This window comes from Gallus gallus, chromosome 8 (assembly GCF_016699485.2).
Source record: "Gallus gallus isolate bGalGal1 chromosome 8, bGalGal1.mat.broiler.GRCg7b, whole genome shotgun sequence".
Classification (NCBI taxonomy): domain Eukaryota; kingdom Metazoa; phylum Chordata; class Aves; order Galliformes; family Phasianidae; genus Gallus; species Gallus gallus.
Genome location: NC_052539.1, coordinates 6,335,465 through 6,353,447, shown reverse-complemented (window position 1 = coordinate 6,353,447; position 17,983 = coordinate 6,335,465). Strand labels below are relative to the sequence as shown.

The 17,983-nt window shown below is 38.7% G+C and overlaps 2 protein-coding genes across 42 annotated transcripts in view; one reads left to right on the top strand and one right to left on the bottom strand.

Annotated features, from left to right (window-relative positions):
- Positions 1–17,983, top strand: part of RALGPS2 (Ral GEF with PH domain and SH3 binding motif 2) — a 149,617-nt gene that overhangs the window by 99,671 nt on the left and 31,963 nt on the right. The gene's annotated exons all lie outside the window — the stretch shown is intronic.
- On the bottom strand, positions 1,746–15,974 carry ANGPTL1 (angiopoietin like 1). The gene is made up of 5 exons (NM_001277665.2): positions 15,626–15,974; positions 9,189–10,041; positions 4,864–5,057; positions 2,941–3,211; positions 1,746–2,020 (listed from the first exon to the last, which is right to left on the bottom strand). Exons 2-5 carry the CDS (start codon positions 10,009–10,011, stop codon positions 1,833–1,835), a joined length of 1,476 nt encoding a protein of 491 aa, NP_001264594.1. The 5' UTR covers positions 10,012–10,041; positions 15,626–15,974; the 3' UTR covers positions 1,746–1,832.

Below are 17,983 nucleotides of genomic sequence, written 5' to 3'. Positions count from 1 at the left end.
TAGAACTGTAGTCAGTGAGGTCTGTACGACGTCTGAAACAAACAAATGCTTCTTACATGAAGTCCAAGTTCAGAACTGTAATCTTAAATAGCTTCTGTTAATATTCTTGCAAATTAGGAATGAAATATGCTGGAACTGATTCATTTTTTTTTCTCCCTCCCCCATCCTCAGCTAAATATTGTTGAAACTCATTGGCTTCAATCCCTGACCAAAAAGGTGAACTACAGCCCTCGAAGCCCTGTACAACCGATTAAAATATATAGAGAATGTGTTTTGAAACCAAAATGCTCTTTTCTCTCCCCTCAATTACAAATGATGTTTTGTAGAGCTGTTGGTGTTGATTAATTTAGGTACAACAATATTAAATTCTTCTCTTAGCTATTAGTGTTTCTTAGGCTAAATGGGGCAAAGTTCTTTTAAAACATATGAAGTGCCAAAGAGACATTTTGGTTGCATTTCAGACCAGCGTATTCAGCTTTGTGTGATATAGATGAAATTACAGAAGCTGCATAGCTGGGTACAGCTATTTGATAACTTCATGCTAAGAGGAAATGTTTCATCTCAGACTCTGATAGCTTAAATGGGCATTTTGTTATGTCATATTTTGGAAGTATATCATTTTGGTGCAGTATGTTGTATGGCATTTGTTAAAGGTTGGGGAAGTATTTTCTAATCAGCTTCTTAAATTACGTATTAATCCCAAGGGAAGTCAGATAACCAGAAGGCAAAAAAAATTTAATATAGCTAATACTAGAGTAGTATACACGTAGGGGAGGGGAAATATTTATGTCGTAAGAGCAGTCCACAAGTTTTGGGTGGCACAGAAAATACTCTGAGCTGATTCCTGATCTGTCAGCAGGAAGCTATGTTGGTATGATATAGGCTGACAGGTAGAAAACTTTTGTTACTGTTGTGAGACTTCATTCCTCTCTAAACCAACACATGTGAGTATCTGTTCAGATCTCATCACTCCTAATGGAAGTGGGGGAGAATCTCCACATGTCAAGACCTGATTTTATTATGGGGACTTTTCCATTTTGCCATCTAAGTTCAAAGTATCAAAAGACAGTTTTAAGCAGGGTGAATGATTTGATTGTCATGAGTTTTTATCATCCACTTCATAGAACTGGTCTTTCTCTCTCTGTCTAAGCGTTGAACAGAAGGTCTGACATTCAGATCTTAGGGAATTCCTACACCATTAAGAGATGTATGTTTAATTCACCACTTAATTTTGGGGTAACTATTTGTAGCAAAATCTCCCTCTGTTGGAAAGCTGGAATGTCTTCAGTTTTTTAGGTAGCTTCTGGGAGTAAGTCTTAAACAGCAATGTGAAGTCAGATGTTCATTGCAAGTAATACCAACATTTTTAAATAAATTGTTAAATAATTGGTTAAGTTTCACATTAAAGCAAGACAATGTCATTTCACTTATTTACATCTAAGGGTCGAGTTGGTCTGAAGACGCGTAAGCTTTTTAAGTGATAAGCTTATATCTTGTCATTTATCTGGACACCTCTTTACCAGCCTTAAAGATTGTTTACATGAAGTATGTTGGGCTTGAACAAAGATAAATACGCATCACAAATGTGAACATCTGCTGGTGTTGAATGTGTGTCTACAAAACACTGTTACAGTAGAAAAGGTTCCTTTAATTAAAAAAAAAAAAAAAAAAAAAAGGCAAGGGGCAACTGGGAAGAAAGGAAAATAGAAGACCTGCATTTTGCAGGGACAGATTGTGCAAAATAATGATTTGAAAGTAACATTTTATTTTTCTGTAACTCAAGCACCAGTAAGTTTATGCTTGCTGGCTTGAGCACTGCGGACTTTTCCTCCTCAGTCTATAGGTCTGATCATCATTTGAACTGCTTTCAAGGAGTAGGAACCTCCCCGGTACTCAGCCCAAAATATTCCATCCTGGTACTTGCTCCTGTAGTGGCCTCCTCTGTACCACACCCCGTTCAGATTGGAGTGTGCGCACGCGTTGTACCACCAGCCCCCTTTGTGGAAATGAGCACAGTTTCCTATGGAACAGAAAGAAGTAGGTGAAGTCAGTGCTAATAGAGGAGAAATGCAAGAGATCAGCAAACACTTTCACATTCTGGCTTATTCATAGAGGGGATTTTAGACGTCCTATCAGTCGCTTACTTAAATTATGTATTCTGTTGTAAGTCCTATTGCCTAGAGGGAAGTGATTAACACAGTGCTTAATGTTACAGCTGAAAACTAAGGAAATCAGCTCTTTGCAGAATACTAGCAGTGCTTCTCAGTGAGCTAACGTTCAAAGAACTTGGGTTATGTACTGTTTAGAAATACTTCTGTGGAAGTAATGTGTATTAATGCAGTCCCAAGCAGCACTCGGGTCCACAGTTCCACAAATTGCTTGCAATTTGTGCATTTACTCTGTGAGGCTTCTATGAGTTTGCAGAGTTTGTGTAGCTTTCTGGTTATTGACAGCTGAGGAAAAAGCAGAGGGTAATTCTTAAGTGCAATTCTATTATTACAGTCCCTGCTTCTTCTCTTAACAGTAAGGCTTTAGAGAAAGGCTGGAGGATGAGAGTCAGAAAGAAGTAACAAAGCCTTCTTTAAGGAGAATTAAATGATCTGTCAATTCCCAAGTTTGGTCATGTAACTGAGAGCCTGTACACAGCTGTAGTTCCTTTGGTGCTGTTCAGAAGCTTCTGTTCATGGAGTTTGTATTTATGTGGCTTTGCTATTCTGGGAGCTCACCTGGGAAGGTGTCCTGCCTGCAAAGAATCACATGCAAGTGGCGAGGTTGTCATTGAGCTAAGTTATGAAGTCAGTGCAATTTTTCTTGATCTATTTCAAGCGTCTTTGAGTAGAGTTATTCTATCAGAACTTGCATCGTTTCTCTTGTATTTTTTCTTTAAGGGCTACTGGAATCTACTGTGTTTGTTTTTCAAGTACAGGGTAGTTGCCTTACCTGAATACATATCTCTGTCTCTGTCCAGTGTTGTAAATTGCTTTCCGTTGTGCCATATCATGGAATCGCCTGCGTTTCCTTGGTATGTTCCTAAGCGTAGCCTGTAGAATTCATTTTCGGGCTCCAGACGGAAACTGCTGTATTCTGCATAGACTTTCTTGTTGCTCCAGTCCTCTAATTCAATCAGTAGTCTGTAATTATCCTGATTGGTAAGCATGTAAATATTTTCTAGTCCCAGCCAGTACTCTCCATCAATGTTTCCAAATCCTTTCTGTACAAAAGATAAGAAGGAGATGTTCATTCCAGTTTTTCTTGTTTGTCAGGCTTTTAGCAGCAGGAGTTTTATAAACCAATGGAACTGGGGTTCTGAACACCTAAGCTTCAGGATGACTACTCAACACATGCATTTAGATGCTTTATTTGCTGCCTTTGGCCATTTATTCACTGCTAGCTATTTATGAACTGCTAGCGGGATGACATAGTACCAGAGTCATTAAAGGTGGCAGTGTTGTCAGTTGCATTAATGTAGCTGTGCAGGCACACAAAAATAGAATGGGGGACATCCATGCTATCAGCAGCGCAGCCTGCAGCTTGCTTAAGTCAGCTGCATGCAGTAGTGTGTGCCTTTAAGTACTTGAGGTTTGGTAATAAGAATACTAAGAATGCAATTATCAGCCATTGCAATTGAACATCTCTATTTAATTTGAATGGTGTATTGCTTGATTTCAGCTTCTCTCTTAACACATTGGAGCCTACTAAAATGAAAAATCACTTGATCAAGATTGGCCTTCTGTCAAACACCAATTATAGACTCTTAATACACTTCCAAAGTATTATATTAAAGATGTTTATGGCTACTTTGTAAGATGCTATAACTGCCTTATGATATCTTGAGGGCTGTGGGGAAAGCCCACCCACCATTCTCAGAAGTAAAGATTTTGAATAACTGCTAAAGAGTAATGATTAAATTCTACAAATGTAGTGCAAAAAAAAAAAAAAAAAAGTGAAAATCCTCATAGTAATTTTATCATTTCTTTGCATAGATGATAATTTTGGTGCAGTTGAGTTAAATGTCTGTTTTCTCTTCAATATAAGGAAAACCACAACCGGAGGTCCATTTGAGATGAGCACACTGTCAGAGGAGAGGGCTGTCCTGCATCTATGAAGTTAGAACATGATTATTTAAAAAAACATACAAACAGATTTTCACATTTTCTGCTGAGGGTGTAATTATTCCAAAGCAGTCTGTTTTTTTGGCCCAGGTATATTGCCTGATATCGTAATATATCGTAATATGCATAATATCACAGTAGTAATATCACTAAGAACATACTTCCCTTCACAAGCCCTACATCTTGCAGAGATTTCGAATGCAATTCTAAAGGTGTAAGAACAATTTATTCTAATTCATCACTAAGAACATTATTAAGTTGAGGCACTGATTCTACAAATCTATTGGTATGCTTTAATGAATAATTTCATTGGCTAAAACTGTGTATTCATAGAGGAGACAAACTTTTTCAGTACTTATTGTAGTTTGTGTGTTAATGGAAAGCATGTGCTCAGTTAGGTCTTTGTAATTAATGACTTCCCAGTCGCTGTCTAGAGTAACATCTCTTTGCAGATGTTGTGTTGTGCATTACAAACAGACTGTTTCAAACTGTGAGTCAATACAAAGTTAAGTAATGCATTCAGTGAAATAGGGCATTCCTACTGAAAAATATCCATCTCTGAGGAGAGCCCCTCCTGCTTCTGTGCAGTTGATTTCCTTCATAGCTTAAGTGACTGTTTTCATCTCCTCAGTGGAAACATTTGGGATGAAGATTTGCATTGGGAATGGTAACACCTTTTTGACTGCAGTAGATAATGTAGTCAGTGTCACACCGAAATGAAGGTGCTGTTTTTCAGCATTCCAGAAATTACCTTGTAACTGTCCCAGTTCCTGAAAAAGTTGACAGATCCATCTGTTCTCTTCTGAATAACTGCCCATCCTCCGGGGTCTAAGCTGTTCTCACACCATAGCTGCATTGGTTCGTTGCTGTTTTCGGCTTTGATCATATAAATCCCACTGTTGGAATACCCAGCGTCTTTGGCGTGTTGGCAGTCTTTGAACGGACCTTTTTGGAGAGAAATGCTGTAAGCGTTCGAGGTTGGCTGTGCACTGCACATGGTTCAAACATGTTTGGTTTTGCAGTGGAAAAACTTGGAGATAATGGAAAATCAGTAATTCAATTAAGGTAAAATTACTGTGGAAAAACAGCATAAGAAGTTGCTTTGTATGAATACCTATGAAACATAAAAATAAATATCGTATTCTATTTTGAATAAAATAATCACTTTGCTAAACAGATAACACACTTCAGCTATCAGCATGTGATTTTTAACTGTCTCTGCCAAGGATTTATTCTCTGACTCCTGGTGCTGAAGATGTACATTATGATTTATATCAACTGTTTTCTCCTTTTGCCCCTTGTACCAAAGATAAATGGCATAGCGTACTCAGTGGAAACTGGTCAGTTGAAAGCAAAGCCGAAGAAAACCAGACACAAAACACTCAAACCAAAACAAAGCCTCCCACACTTGAACACACAGTGTTAGGGAGCTACTGAGTGCCAGAATGTACAGATGTGGAATTTAGGGAAACGGAGTATTCTTACGCTGCATCGCTTTTGCTTTTATGTTCTTACTCTGTCCAAGGAGCAGCCTGCTAAATAAATGGAGGTAGGAGTCTGTGTGAGTTTCATGTGCTGTCCATTTGTGCTACACGTGGAAGTGCTGCTCTGAGGGAGGAAATAGGCAAGTGGTGGCAGATGGGGCACACACACGTTTTCAGGTTCGTGGTTCTAGAAAGTGCTGTTGACAGGGCTGCTTGAAAGCTCTATTTTGGAGCGTATGAATACAGGCTTTACAACTACTACTTACAGAAGTGCATACAATAAGAGGAATGCAGCTTACATACCTCTGAAATCTTTGCTTTGTTTGCCTTTCACTTTCTGATAATACTTTAGTTATGTCTGTTCATGTATTGTTACTGTGGTTGAGTTGATTAGAGACCAGCTATTGAGTAATGCAGAGCAGGTTATGCTCTGATGGCTAGTAAGTGGAGGATGCCTTAAAGGTATTTGAAAGCTCAAACTCAGTAAATCTGGAAATAAATGACCTACTGCTTCCCATTATTTTTTTTTAAGGCTCATTTTCTCAAATCTGCTTGGAAGTTCAGAGAAAATTCTCATCAGTCACAGAAGAGGCTAATGTGCAAAGAAGCATAAAAGGTTGTTGTTGAGTTGAGTTTCTTTAATTAAAAGCAGAGGTTGAGTGAAAGTGACCTTCATTGCAGATAAAGTTTCCAAGACAAAAGTAAATTGAAAAGCATTCCTTTTTTTTTTTTAATATATTTTTTAAGGTTTTCGCTGCCTGTTACCTAAAGTCTGTAGTTAGCATGAAATCTGTAAAACATTTCATATTAATTAGCATGCAGGAAGTTTGTGTATCTGAAGAAGGTGACTTGCAGCTTCTGGTTGCAGCAGTGCTTGTCTGCACTGAGCTGTAGCGCTGTGCATACTGTGCAGTCAGTACATGATGATGTTTTGTCATTCTTTTAGTGCTTGTGGTAATAGTTTAGGAAAGAAATACAGTAGCTTTGCTATGTGAGTACTTTTTCCCTTGTTCACAATTAATTTCCATGTAGATAGTGTACATTGCAACTTCTTTATGCACCTCCTAAGCTAAGTTTGATGTCATTTCCTTTCCTTGAACTGCCTAAAATTGGGCTCTGTATAACTGAACACAGAGGTCACTCTGCAAGTATTCTTGTGAAGCAATTATTGCATTAGAAGAAGTGTACACAGAAGTAGGTTTCTAATAATATTAACACTGAAAATAGCTCAATTAGACCTGCCATGTATTATTTCCTATAATTTCCTCTTGAGGAGGAATGGGAGGTGCATTTTTGCATGAGCGAACTGAGCTGCAGTGATTTTAAGTGATTAGGTTTCACAGCAGACAAATTATACTAGCCAAAGCCATTGAAATTCAACTGGTATTAAGATCATAGGATGTAATTTATCTGCTTTTTGATGCTCAGATTTGTCTGTGTCCTTACTGTGAATTAGTCTTGTAGTGGAGTTGAGAAACTTCTGCTTTCAGCATTAGGAAATGTATCAAATCCCATGACATAGTCTGAATTTTTTCTATTTGAGGAGTAAATCTTGTTACATCCAATTATTTTAAATTCCTGGTCCTGGTCTAAGAAGGGACCCATTCCTTGTTTGATGCAAATGCTGAGATTGTGAAAGAGTGAAAGATTCCCACAGTGTTCACCATAGTGTTGATGTGGGTGCAGGGTTTCTGGTTAATCAAAAAAAGCTGTACCTTTGAAATTCTGTTGCTTTTAAGTTTAGTTAAAAATGTATTGCCTATGTAAGGAATAGAAATCTCCTATGATTATGTGATACGTATGGACAAGAAAGGACCTCTGGAGATCATCTAATCCAACTCCACTGTGTGTTCTGTAGCAGCCTGTGTATACTAAGCTGTTGGGGCAAACTGACTTCTTAGTTACAGCTTTTAACTAGTTGTTAAGTTAGAAATAACTTGATGGATCTGATAGTATTTTATGATGCTTGTTTAAGCTTCACACAGAGGAGTGTGGTCAGCAGTAAAGGAAAATCCCAAAATTAAACAGGGTATATACTTCAGTTGTATTATTAGCTGGGATGTATTAGCAGTAGAGTGGGTTGTGCACGTGAAATTTTCAAGTACCTGTTCAATTGGTAGCTGCTTTTTTGCTTTAACACAAAGGCAGGACAATTTGGGGATGTTGGCTGTTACCGCAAGCATTTAGATAACTGTGGCAACTGTAATTCACAGAAAATTCTTCCTCAATTTCTGGAGCAGTGTTGATGCAAATTAAAGAACTGTTCTGAAAATAAGGTTGGCCTGCTGTTCCCCCAGTGTTTTTGAATTTTGCTCCCCACTAGCAATTGAAAATGCACATTGACCTTTCCATAAACCTGTTGCATGCAAGTATTTCGTTGAATAATTTAATCTTCCTTAGCATGCTTTGTGCTCCTTTGCAAAAATGGATTAAAATTCTGGACTTCTAGGAATTAATGGGTCAATGAAAACTAGTAGGTAATTTAATCTGCCTTATTTCACATGTACAGCAGACATGGAATGAGAGAAAATGATACATCTTAAAAAAAACACGCAACTGTGAAGCATGGGTTTTCTGGGAAACACGAAATGGCTATTTTTTAGAATTATACTTTTGCTGTATGACCAGACGTTAATGCTTTTATATTAGCTGTTCCCTTTGTGTCATGATGTGTGACTTAAATTCTCATGACATCTGGCATTTGAGTTGGGCTTGTGCCTGAACGCTCTGTAGATCTGAATAAAAGTAGTTATTCTTTACGTCAGCAGCTAGTTGTTTGTGTTGTTGTGGGACAGTCACAAATGTATGTTTGTTTTCAACTTAGGAACCAAGCTGAATTTCCAGCTGTAACTAAAGGCAATTTAAGGGTGAACAGAAGGAGTAACTATTCCTGCTGTGCAAGCTATCAGAAGCTGAAAGCAAGAGTTAGTATGGATGTCCACAAAAAGCATGACTTGTGTTTTCTGAATCCTTTTTTTTTTTTTTTTTCTGTAATTCTGACAAGGGTTTAACTGAGTTTGGATTGAATTCAGGACGTCTCAGTAGTAGTTAGTTTTCTTGTCAGTGGTTCTGTTTGTAGTGAAAAATGAATTTACGTAATGGTCTAAGGAAGGTAACATGACAATGTGATAAAAGTCCTCTGCATGTGTTTTCATAGTGTTTGTGATACTAACTTGACATCCTACTAACACCAGATTGTTGTGAACTTAGTTACTCATTCCAAATTTTCCAAGTTGAGTGCATCTGATTAGACCCAGCCTCCATTCATTTGCCCTCTCAAACTTGTTCCACTCTCAAGTATTTCATCCAAGCCCTTAGTCATTGTGCCATTGTGCAGTGCTCATCTTAAAGCAGATCAGGGGTGCAAGCCCCAGCACTTTGTGACTCAAAGGTGTTATTTCACAGATTGCAATTTTAAGCTATAGTTGCAGAACATGCATTTTTTTGAAATAGCCAGTATTCGGAAATTCAGTCTGGAGGAAGGGTTAGTATGGAAGGTACCTCTAATTCTTCATTTTAGTCTTAGAATCAGGACAGTTTCCTTCTGAAATGGAGGAATGTCATATTAGACAAATAGCGGTACGTTACTCACCTTCGTTAATTAACGCCAGTGGTGGAACTCTGAAGGGACTCTTCGTAGGAGAAGTAGCTGGGTCAGGTGGTGGCCTTACATCCCTGTCTCTGGGGTACCCTGGGTCTCTCTGTATCTCATTGCCTCCCAGGAGAACGGGAGTATAAGGCTGACTGTTGGGAATGTGCTGCGGCACCACTTGGACAAGCGGCGGGGACCCATGGGTGTCCTGCCGTGAGAAGATTCTCAAGCACTGCTCTTCCAGCAGGGAGATGATCACAGACTGATTATTTACAAGGTCAGTCAGTGCTGCATATTTTACTTCAAGCTCCTTGTATTTTGTTGCCATCTTCAACATTTCTGTTGTTACATTGAGGACTTTATTTTCCAGTTGGGAAAGTTCAAGTGAGTTATCGCGCTTTCGGATTATCTCATGCAAGAGTTGCATATAGAGTTGAGTGACCCGAGAGTTCATGTTACGGCTTTCTTTCCTCAGCAACTTTACTTCATTCACAATGTTTCCATCCACGTCTACCACCAACTGCAAGATGTCAATCTCACGTTTTTGCTTGGACAGCACATCCTTCAAGTTCTCTATGTCCATTCTTGTGACTTCATCTTTTCTGTTACCAGTACCTGGTTCGTTATTCACACAGATTGGCCCTGTGATTTTTTGTTCTGGGACCAAGAAGGTGTAACCACATTTCCTCCCTTCCTCTCCACCATCTGTGGAACGAGGATGTCTCCGTTGGGATGTTTTGTTGAGGGTCGATGGTTCTGTACAGCGCCCAATAGACAACAGTAGGAACAACAGCATACCCAAGGTCCATTTCAGTATCTTCATTTTGAAGGAAGTGTGAGAACTTAGAAGAGACTGTTGAACAGATAGAACATAATTAATTAAAGCCATTACTAAGGCTCCTGTGCTGCTTGAACTGCCTAAACTGATGGGTTTCGTCATGCCTGTGTGCCTGTAGAGAAGTGTTTGGAGTCTTTTGGTTGCAGTTAGATTCTGTTAGGTTAGTTTCAAAGTATATAGTTGCCTACTCACTGTAGGTAAAGCACAAACTTATAGATCGTACCAGGTTGCCTGCAGTATATTTCTGTGAAAGGGAAGTTGGGTGGTGGTGGTTTTCATTTTTCCAAAACTAGTTAAAAAGATTTGAATTTGGATTACACAAACCTTTCTGCCACTTTCTTAGGTTTATATTAGTATATATTAGTATCTATAGATACCTCCTGTTAAATAGTATATGCATGCATATCTATTCATATGCCCACACGTTTTTCAAGTTTGCATACACATAGACATAGTAGACTTGAAAAATACATCTATGCATCCACTTTGGGCAATGGTGTTAGGTAGGATATGAGTCAAACAGTTGTTTTAATGTTGATGAGAATTCCATATTTAATTAACTTCAAATTTGTAAGGAAAGCCTATAAAGTGATGTGATCTGTACCTGCGTATCCCTGCTAAATTGGCTTTTCTGTTGACTCAGCACTGCCATATCTTTGATAATTTATTTATCCCAGTAACATTAAAGTGTCAGGTATTTTGTCATTTTAAATACCATACTGAAGAGTGTCATTCACATATTAGGAAAATAATCTGTTCCTTTTTACTTTACGTAAATAACTACAATGCTGTGATGAAAATACAAGAGTACTTGTAGAAATGCATGTTTTGTTTACTTCGTTTTTAAATAATTAAGATAGCTAACAAGTAGTGCAAAAGTCAGGAGAAAACCTTGTTTCTCATGTTCAGTTTGTCTTGTCAAGCAGATTGCTCTTCTTTCTCATCTCAGCTGCTGTCCTGGCTTTCGTTTGCAGTCTACTGTGGGTAGCTGTACAAGGCCTTGTGCAGTGGCCTTTGCATGGTTACAGACAGGAGTCAAATAAACCCAGAGAAAGTCAGTAATGTTCATGCTGTTCCTGCCAAACTCGAATGTGAGTGCATTTGGCAATCCTGCAGCAGTTACCCTGAAGGAAAAGCAGGCTAATACTGCTTCCTTTATCTTCAGCTTTACAGGTGATGACTTTTATACCAGGTCACTTCTCCCTATTTTCTTACTGACTTGAATATTATTGCTGCATGCTTCATCTTTTCAACGTCAGAGTAAATGTATCAAGTTTTAATTTTTTCATTTAACTGTGAGCAGTGAATGCAAACTTTAGAACGTGCTCCGTGCAGTCAGGAATTACATCTAGGATCCTTGATCAAATGTTCTGCAGTTGCATTGCAAGTTCTGCTCTGGAGGGGAAGAAAGTATTTGCCTTTAACGCATTGGAGAGTAAGAAATGAGAGAATACTTACAGTCTTGAGAATGGCTATAGTTAGATATTTTTTTCTATGTATTTCACTCTTATTTTGATGGTGAACTACTGGTAAATACATATATATTTTGCAGAAGCAGAACTCTGTTTTGTTAGTGTGTCTGTGCTGAAGGGAATATGTTCTATTAAAAAAATATAGAGGAAAGTATAGTTTTTCTCTGGGACTAATTGTGTATTTTCCTTTGTCAAATTCAGGCTTCAATAATCACTCAAGCGGTGCTCAGAGTTGGAAGTTGATTCATTTAAATTTTCACATGAGTTGTGGTAATGACACGGGGAAACAAAACTGTATGTGGTGTTGAACTTGAGAAGGATGAGCTAAATTGATAGTCTGAAGTTGGAAACCTCTGTAGCGTCCCTTAAATTGTTTTTCAATATTTTCAGTTGAAATGAAGGAAAAGTGACTTCATGGTGCACTAAGAATGAAACTGTAATAACATTTCGGTATTTTACTATTTCTTTTCTTTTTTTTTCTCAGCATTTAGCAGCTACTTCATAGCCCAACAAGGTGAAGAACAGCTTAGTCCCTGGCAGTTGTTTTAAGACCCTGTACAGTCACTTAAATAATCAGTGGCCGGGGGAGGAAGAGCAATATGTTTTTCCCCTGAAGCACATTAAGATGAAAATGAATATTTGAAAAAATAAAACATTTTGCAGTGCAGACCCCTATTTGACCAGGTAGTCTGTAGTAACTTGCTTTCCACATATCTTTTATTCATTATGTTCATTTTGAACATTTATGCTTGTGTGTTTAATGAAGTTGACAAAGAACTTCAAACCATTGTGCTGTCAGACCATAAAATGAATGAAATGGTCTGTGTAGCATAACCAAATGAAACAGCTGCACAACATTATGCCCTAGAACTTCTAAATAATTGAAACATCTCATATTAAACTCACTCATTCTCATATGCAGAGATGAGTTTCTTCTGAGAATCTACCTGGTAGGTAGCGTGTACTTCCACAGAAAACTTGGTGGAAAAAATGCAGCATTTTAAGATGTTGTTTGGGGTGCTGGAGCAACTTAATGCTGAACTTGTCATAATACAAGAGCTGGTTCTGTGTAATATACTTACCTGGCACTTTAATCATCTTAAAAGGAAACGAGAGCACTGTTTCAGAAATTTCCTGATGTTCTGGGCAAGCAGCTTAAAAAATACAAACTGCTCATCCAAAATATCCCAGAACGATAGCCTGATATGTAAGACTTTAAGATGACAAATATTGGAGATGGGAAATGGTTTGAGAGCGCTTTGTTTTAACTATCTGCACTGCAAACCTTGTTCTTTATTGAGCTGCTATGAGTGTAATGTTCAGCATTCAGGAGGTAGAATGTGGAGACCCACAGCAGAAATTAGGAACTGAGCTGGTGAAAACCACCTCTCCCTGGGCAGTGTAGGTTATGATGACTGACTGTGATGGAAATGTTGCAGGTAAGTGTGAATATAGGCTTCCCTTTGTATGCAAAGCATGGCGTCAGTATCTGTCTTTACCCAGAATACTGATCAAAAGGATTTGGTCAGATGATAAATACTAACCAGGGCCTTTTATATAAGCCTCCATTTATAAACACGTGCAACAGGAAGAGAAACGGCCAGCTGAGTTTTTTGTTTGTTTTTGAGCAAGTAAATGATATGGTGAGAATAATGTGCCTATGAGAATGATTAATGTGAATCTGAAAGCTTTATTATTGATGTTTCTCATACACATATATTTTCTCTTGAGCATCCTCTGAGCAGTTACAATGATTAAAGCCGCCTATATTCCCCTAGCCCCACACAAATAAGCACAGTGTTTATTAGCTAAAATCTGGGTCCATAGCATTAGAAGTTATACTGCTGTGGGGAGAACACTGTGGGGAAAAAGCATTCACATGGATTCCTGATGCATCTGTGTACATCTGTAAATTACTTTCCCCTGTATAAACAAGTGCTTTTCCAGTAAATCTTCAGTGGAGTAACAGGATTGCTTTCAATTGTATTGACTGGAGTCCAGAAATAATAAGTTATTGGGTTTTGTTTGTCAGATAGATGATGAATTGAGTGGCGGAATTCTACTTCTGAGATTAACAGCAGTCTGATTCCATTTAGGAAAGGCAATAAAAATATTCAGGTGTTTTTCGAAGTACTCGCTATAAATCTATCACTTCAAGAAATGATAGGTTCTTATAAATTCTCTACATGAGAGATTTGTGGACCTTGTCATACTGGGTGTTCTGAAAACCAGCACCAAATGTGTGTTTTACTGCAACTTAATGAGGATTCGTTTACGTTTGTTTGCACCCATCGTGTTTTGATGGAGCGTCTTAACAAGCAGCCACAGGAGACTGGTGCGTTCTGTTGTGTTATTTGGGGGCCTCCAGGAGTCTGAAGCTGTCAGGCATCTAGCAGTGTTTGCTCTGGGAAGTTCTGCTTCATTCATCGCTGTGTGAATTTCAAGGACCAGACTAATAGGACATGTTATGAAGAGCCGATTAAGCCGAGTAAGACAATAATTAAAACCTGATAATAGCTTGTAGTTATTGGCAGAAGTTTACATGGCATATTTTTCCATCACATTTCAAATCATTCTTGTGGCAACACCGTAATGTTAATAGCCCATTGTTTGTTTAAAATAAGCTTGAACTCCAAAGCTGGAAGACAGCAAAGGACCGGGAGTTAAAGTCTCGCATGTAACCATTTTACTGCTATAAAATTATTGACTCAGCTGTTCTCATTTGGGAAAGATTTAGGAATTGTTCTAAGCAGTGTAAATCAAAAGCTTGGGGAGTAATGAATGGATGTCCAAAGCATGTAGTGTAGGCTTCAGCTGGGTTTTTGTTGTTGCTGTTGTGACTTAAGTTGTTCCTTTTAGCGTGTAGGAAGCACAAAAGGATAGTTTTAAAAAAAGCAAGGCTCGAGAAGTTGGAAAGGCTCCATCTTTCTGTTTGTCAGGGCTGCCTCAGACCTCTTCATTCCATAGCTACTAAATTTTAATTAAGTTTGCTGCTGTAACTCTCTTCTTTCAGAGTTCCCCCCTTCGCCCTCTCGCCGTGCCAGGCGGTTCGGAGGGTTTGTTAATGCCAATGCGTAACTTAAATTCTTTTCCATTGTTATGAATTATTTGCCATATTCTCATTTTGAAGTCAGCATAAAGGAAGGTAAAAGTACCAACCTGTTTTAACAACTCCTTTGTTTATTTCTCCCTGTACTTTTGTTTTCTGTTTGTAAAGCAGCGTTCTTGTTTTAATCACTGCTTTGTAACTTCATCTTTCCCCCTCCCACCCCCCCAAGAACTGTAACAAACCCCTCTATTTTCCAAGGCAAACTGTTGCCTTGTCAGTTTCATTTCACTTTTATGAAACTGTTTGGAAACCAACTGCTGCTACGTTACAGTACGATTAACTTTCTTCTCCCTCTTGACACAAACTGTAGAAGGAAGAGGCCAGTGCCCATTACAGCCATTTCTTTGGATTTCCAGCTCCACGATTGCAGTGCTGCAAACTTAATTTTGTTCAGAACCAGTGAATGACTTTGATTTCTTGGCTGGTCGTACAAATCGCACTGATTCCACTACTCAGAAGCAGCATAAATAAAGCTGTCGTTGGGAAGGCACACAACGATTGTACTCAGAGATGTGCATTGGTTTACTTGGGATTTCTTACAGTAGTTTTATTGAGGTATCCATTTTCTAGTAACGCTAAGTCTGTGCTGTAACACTGGGCGAAATCCAGCTCCCTGAGGTCGATAGCAATTTTGGCTTTTGCTTTCTGGTGGGATCTGAATTTCACATGAGTATGTTCACAATATCCAGTTGTATGCATAACAAAGAACCTGGTGGTAATGATTTTTCAGTAACTTTCAGTAACATAAAACATACAGAAGATTTACAGCAGAGCAACTGAAACTCGTTCATCCTTGCAACTGGGATCAGTTAGTCCCTGCTCTTAGGCAGAGTGCTTTTTAATTCTTTCCAAGTCTCTACCAAATGCCACGAAAATGAGGTCTATATTTTACTTGTCAAACTGCTCTCAGGCTGAGAGAGATTCGTTTGTTCATAATTGCATGTGGATGGTAGATACATGCACAATTTGCATATAGCTCAGAATTAGACTCGCAAGAAAGAATAGCATGAAAACTTACCAAGAAGAAGGAATGTTGCAGCTGGTTTGCTTCTGTCGTAGTTGGTGGATCCGGAGGCCAAGTTGCCTTTTCTTTCTGTGTTTCCTGATGTTGTAGATTGTTAAGCTGCAGTTGGAGTTGAAAACTGCTTTTGTCTTTCTCTGTTAGATCCAGGCTGCGCTGGGGAGTTGGGTTTCTCCATGCGATAACCAACCTATTTAAATCATTTAAATACAACTGAAGAAAAAGTTTCAGTATGTTTTACTCCAGAGGGAGGGGAGGGAGCAATGTTTTTGTTTTTTTGAAGCTGTGGCGTTGTACTCTCCCATGCAGAAGTGCACTAAGCAGCCACAGCTGACCCAGATTCCATATACATCACATTTGGACAGTTTTTTTTAAACAAACGCACCAGCCCCAGCCGTTCAGCCCACCTATGATGTCACCGCCAGCACGGAGAGCAGCAAAACTCCTCCTTCGGATTTCCTATCCATACCCTCCAGAAAAGCGGGGGCAGGGAGGCCGAGGAGTCAGGAACAAGGAAAGATTGTTTGCCAGCTGAGGGGAGGGTACCATATGGCAACAGACTGTGCAAGAGTTCAGCAGGCAATTACAAATCAAACATTTTTACTACGCTGCCTGAAGATGCCTTTCAAGTTGTTACAGTGCTGGGCTTCATTTAGAAGAAAGATTCTTTCAGGCTGATAAAACTCCATTTGTGTTGCTGGGAATAAAAGGGGCAGCCTGGCTGGATACAACAGGGGAAAATGAACCGTTTATAGTCGAGAAGAATGTTAATAGAATGTCGCGTTCAATTCTTGACGTTCCCTTAATAAGAAACAGTTCTTGTTGGTAAATGCTTGAAGGCTCTGATATATGTGGGAGATGTTAGAGCTGGCTGTGATGATTTGGGGTGGATATCAGAGAGAGAACATCTGATTAGGGTTAGAACTAGAAAAAGTAGAAGAGAACACAGCCAGTGAGGAATGCAGAATGCAGCTCTGTTGAGTCAGGCAGCAGTTCAGTGCATTTGTCTTACTGTCATCAGGTTCTTCACAGAAGACAAACCAGTTACGCTGGAAAGAATGACCTTCATACAATTTCAGGACTGTTTTACACTGTAAAAATGCACCAAATAATTTTAGAGAGAAGCTCTCTACAGGAAAGCTCTTGATGGAGCTGCAAGAAAAATCCCCACTGAATTGCTCAACCCATTTAGAAAGGGAATTGTACAACTGGCTTCTAAACTCATGTGTGATACTGCAGGTGCTTGTTCACAGGGAATTTCTTTAATCACAATTAGTAGGCGTGATTGATTTTTATTTATTTTACAAAAGGTTGAGTAGGTTTGGGCTTTTTAAGGCCTACTTGGATGTTGCTTAACAAGGCTGAGCTCAATGTAGTTCCTGCAGTCAGGATAACATAGCAATGTAAATGAGAATCTCTGATCTTTCAGATTATTCTTTTTTTTTTTTTTTTAACTAAGCTGATTTTAGCAGAATGGAAAACAGAGAATTTTAGTATTAGATCAGGTCATGTGTAATACCTTTTAATTCACTTTTTTATATGTCACCTTTCAACCACAGGTATTTTAATTTGTTTCTGTGTGTGTGCGCACACGCGCATGTATGTGTTGATTTTGGAGTGATGCCCAGAGTTTCCCAGCTCACATTGGAGGGCTGTACTGGTTAGCTGCTATACAAACACAACTGCTGTTCTAGTGAGATTGTACTAACAGCCTTCCACCTGTAAAGCCACGCTTTTTGTTATGATTCTGGTTATAAAAGTCTGAGCGTGAAGCAAAATATACTTCTAAAAATTCCCTATGACCAAAACAAGTTTCTCCAATAATATCTCCAAGTTTAGATACTTTAACCGTCTTGTAGGATTTCTGTATTGTGAAAGATGTAGAAGCACAGTTGCTTTTTAATGGCAGGATTAGTTGGTCAGGGTGTTTCATTTAATTGGGCTGAGAGAGGTTAGGCTTTAGGTGAAATTCTAGAGGTGGAGAATTAAAATAAGCAAAATAAGCAGTGTATCAGTAACATGAGCTTATAAGGAGGAGGGCTTATGCATAATCAAGGGGTGAAAGAATGGTGAGATTACTGTGCTGGTGAGGAAGAAAAAAGACACAAGACTTGAAGATCTGAAAATAAGGTTGGCTCTTAGCAGTTACAGTGAATATAAACTGCACAATTCGTACTGTGTTTCGATGCGCGCCCTTATTGCCTAGTTAACTTTTCCCATGTTGCAAGTTGTGTGAGGTTTTCATTCCAGTTGAGGAGTTGTAGATGAGATGTTTTTTCCTTCTGTTGCTTTTTTTTGCTGAGTTGGAGGAATTAAGTAGTAGACTTCCTAAAAATCCTTAATAAACTTAATCAG

Coding starts and splice junctions, on each gene's coding strand:
- ANGPTL1 (NM_001277665.2), bottom strand. CDS start 10,011: ATGAAGATACTGAAATGGACCTTGGGTATGCTGTTGTTCCTACTGTTG. Junction 5,058..9,188: donor ACTGGCGTTAATTAACGAAG/GTGAGTAACGTA, acceptor CTCTCCAAAAAG/GTCCGTTCAAAGACTGCCAA. Junction 2,021..2,940: donor AGACAGAGATATGTATTCAG/GTAAGGCAACTA, acceptor TCTGTTCCATAG/GAAACTGTGCTCATTTCCAC.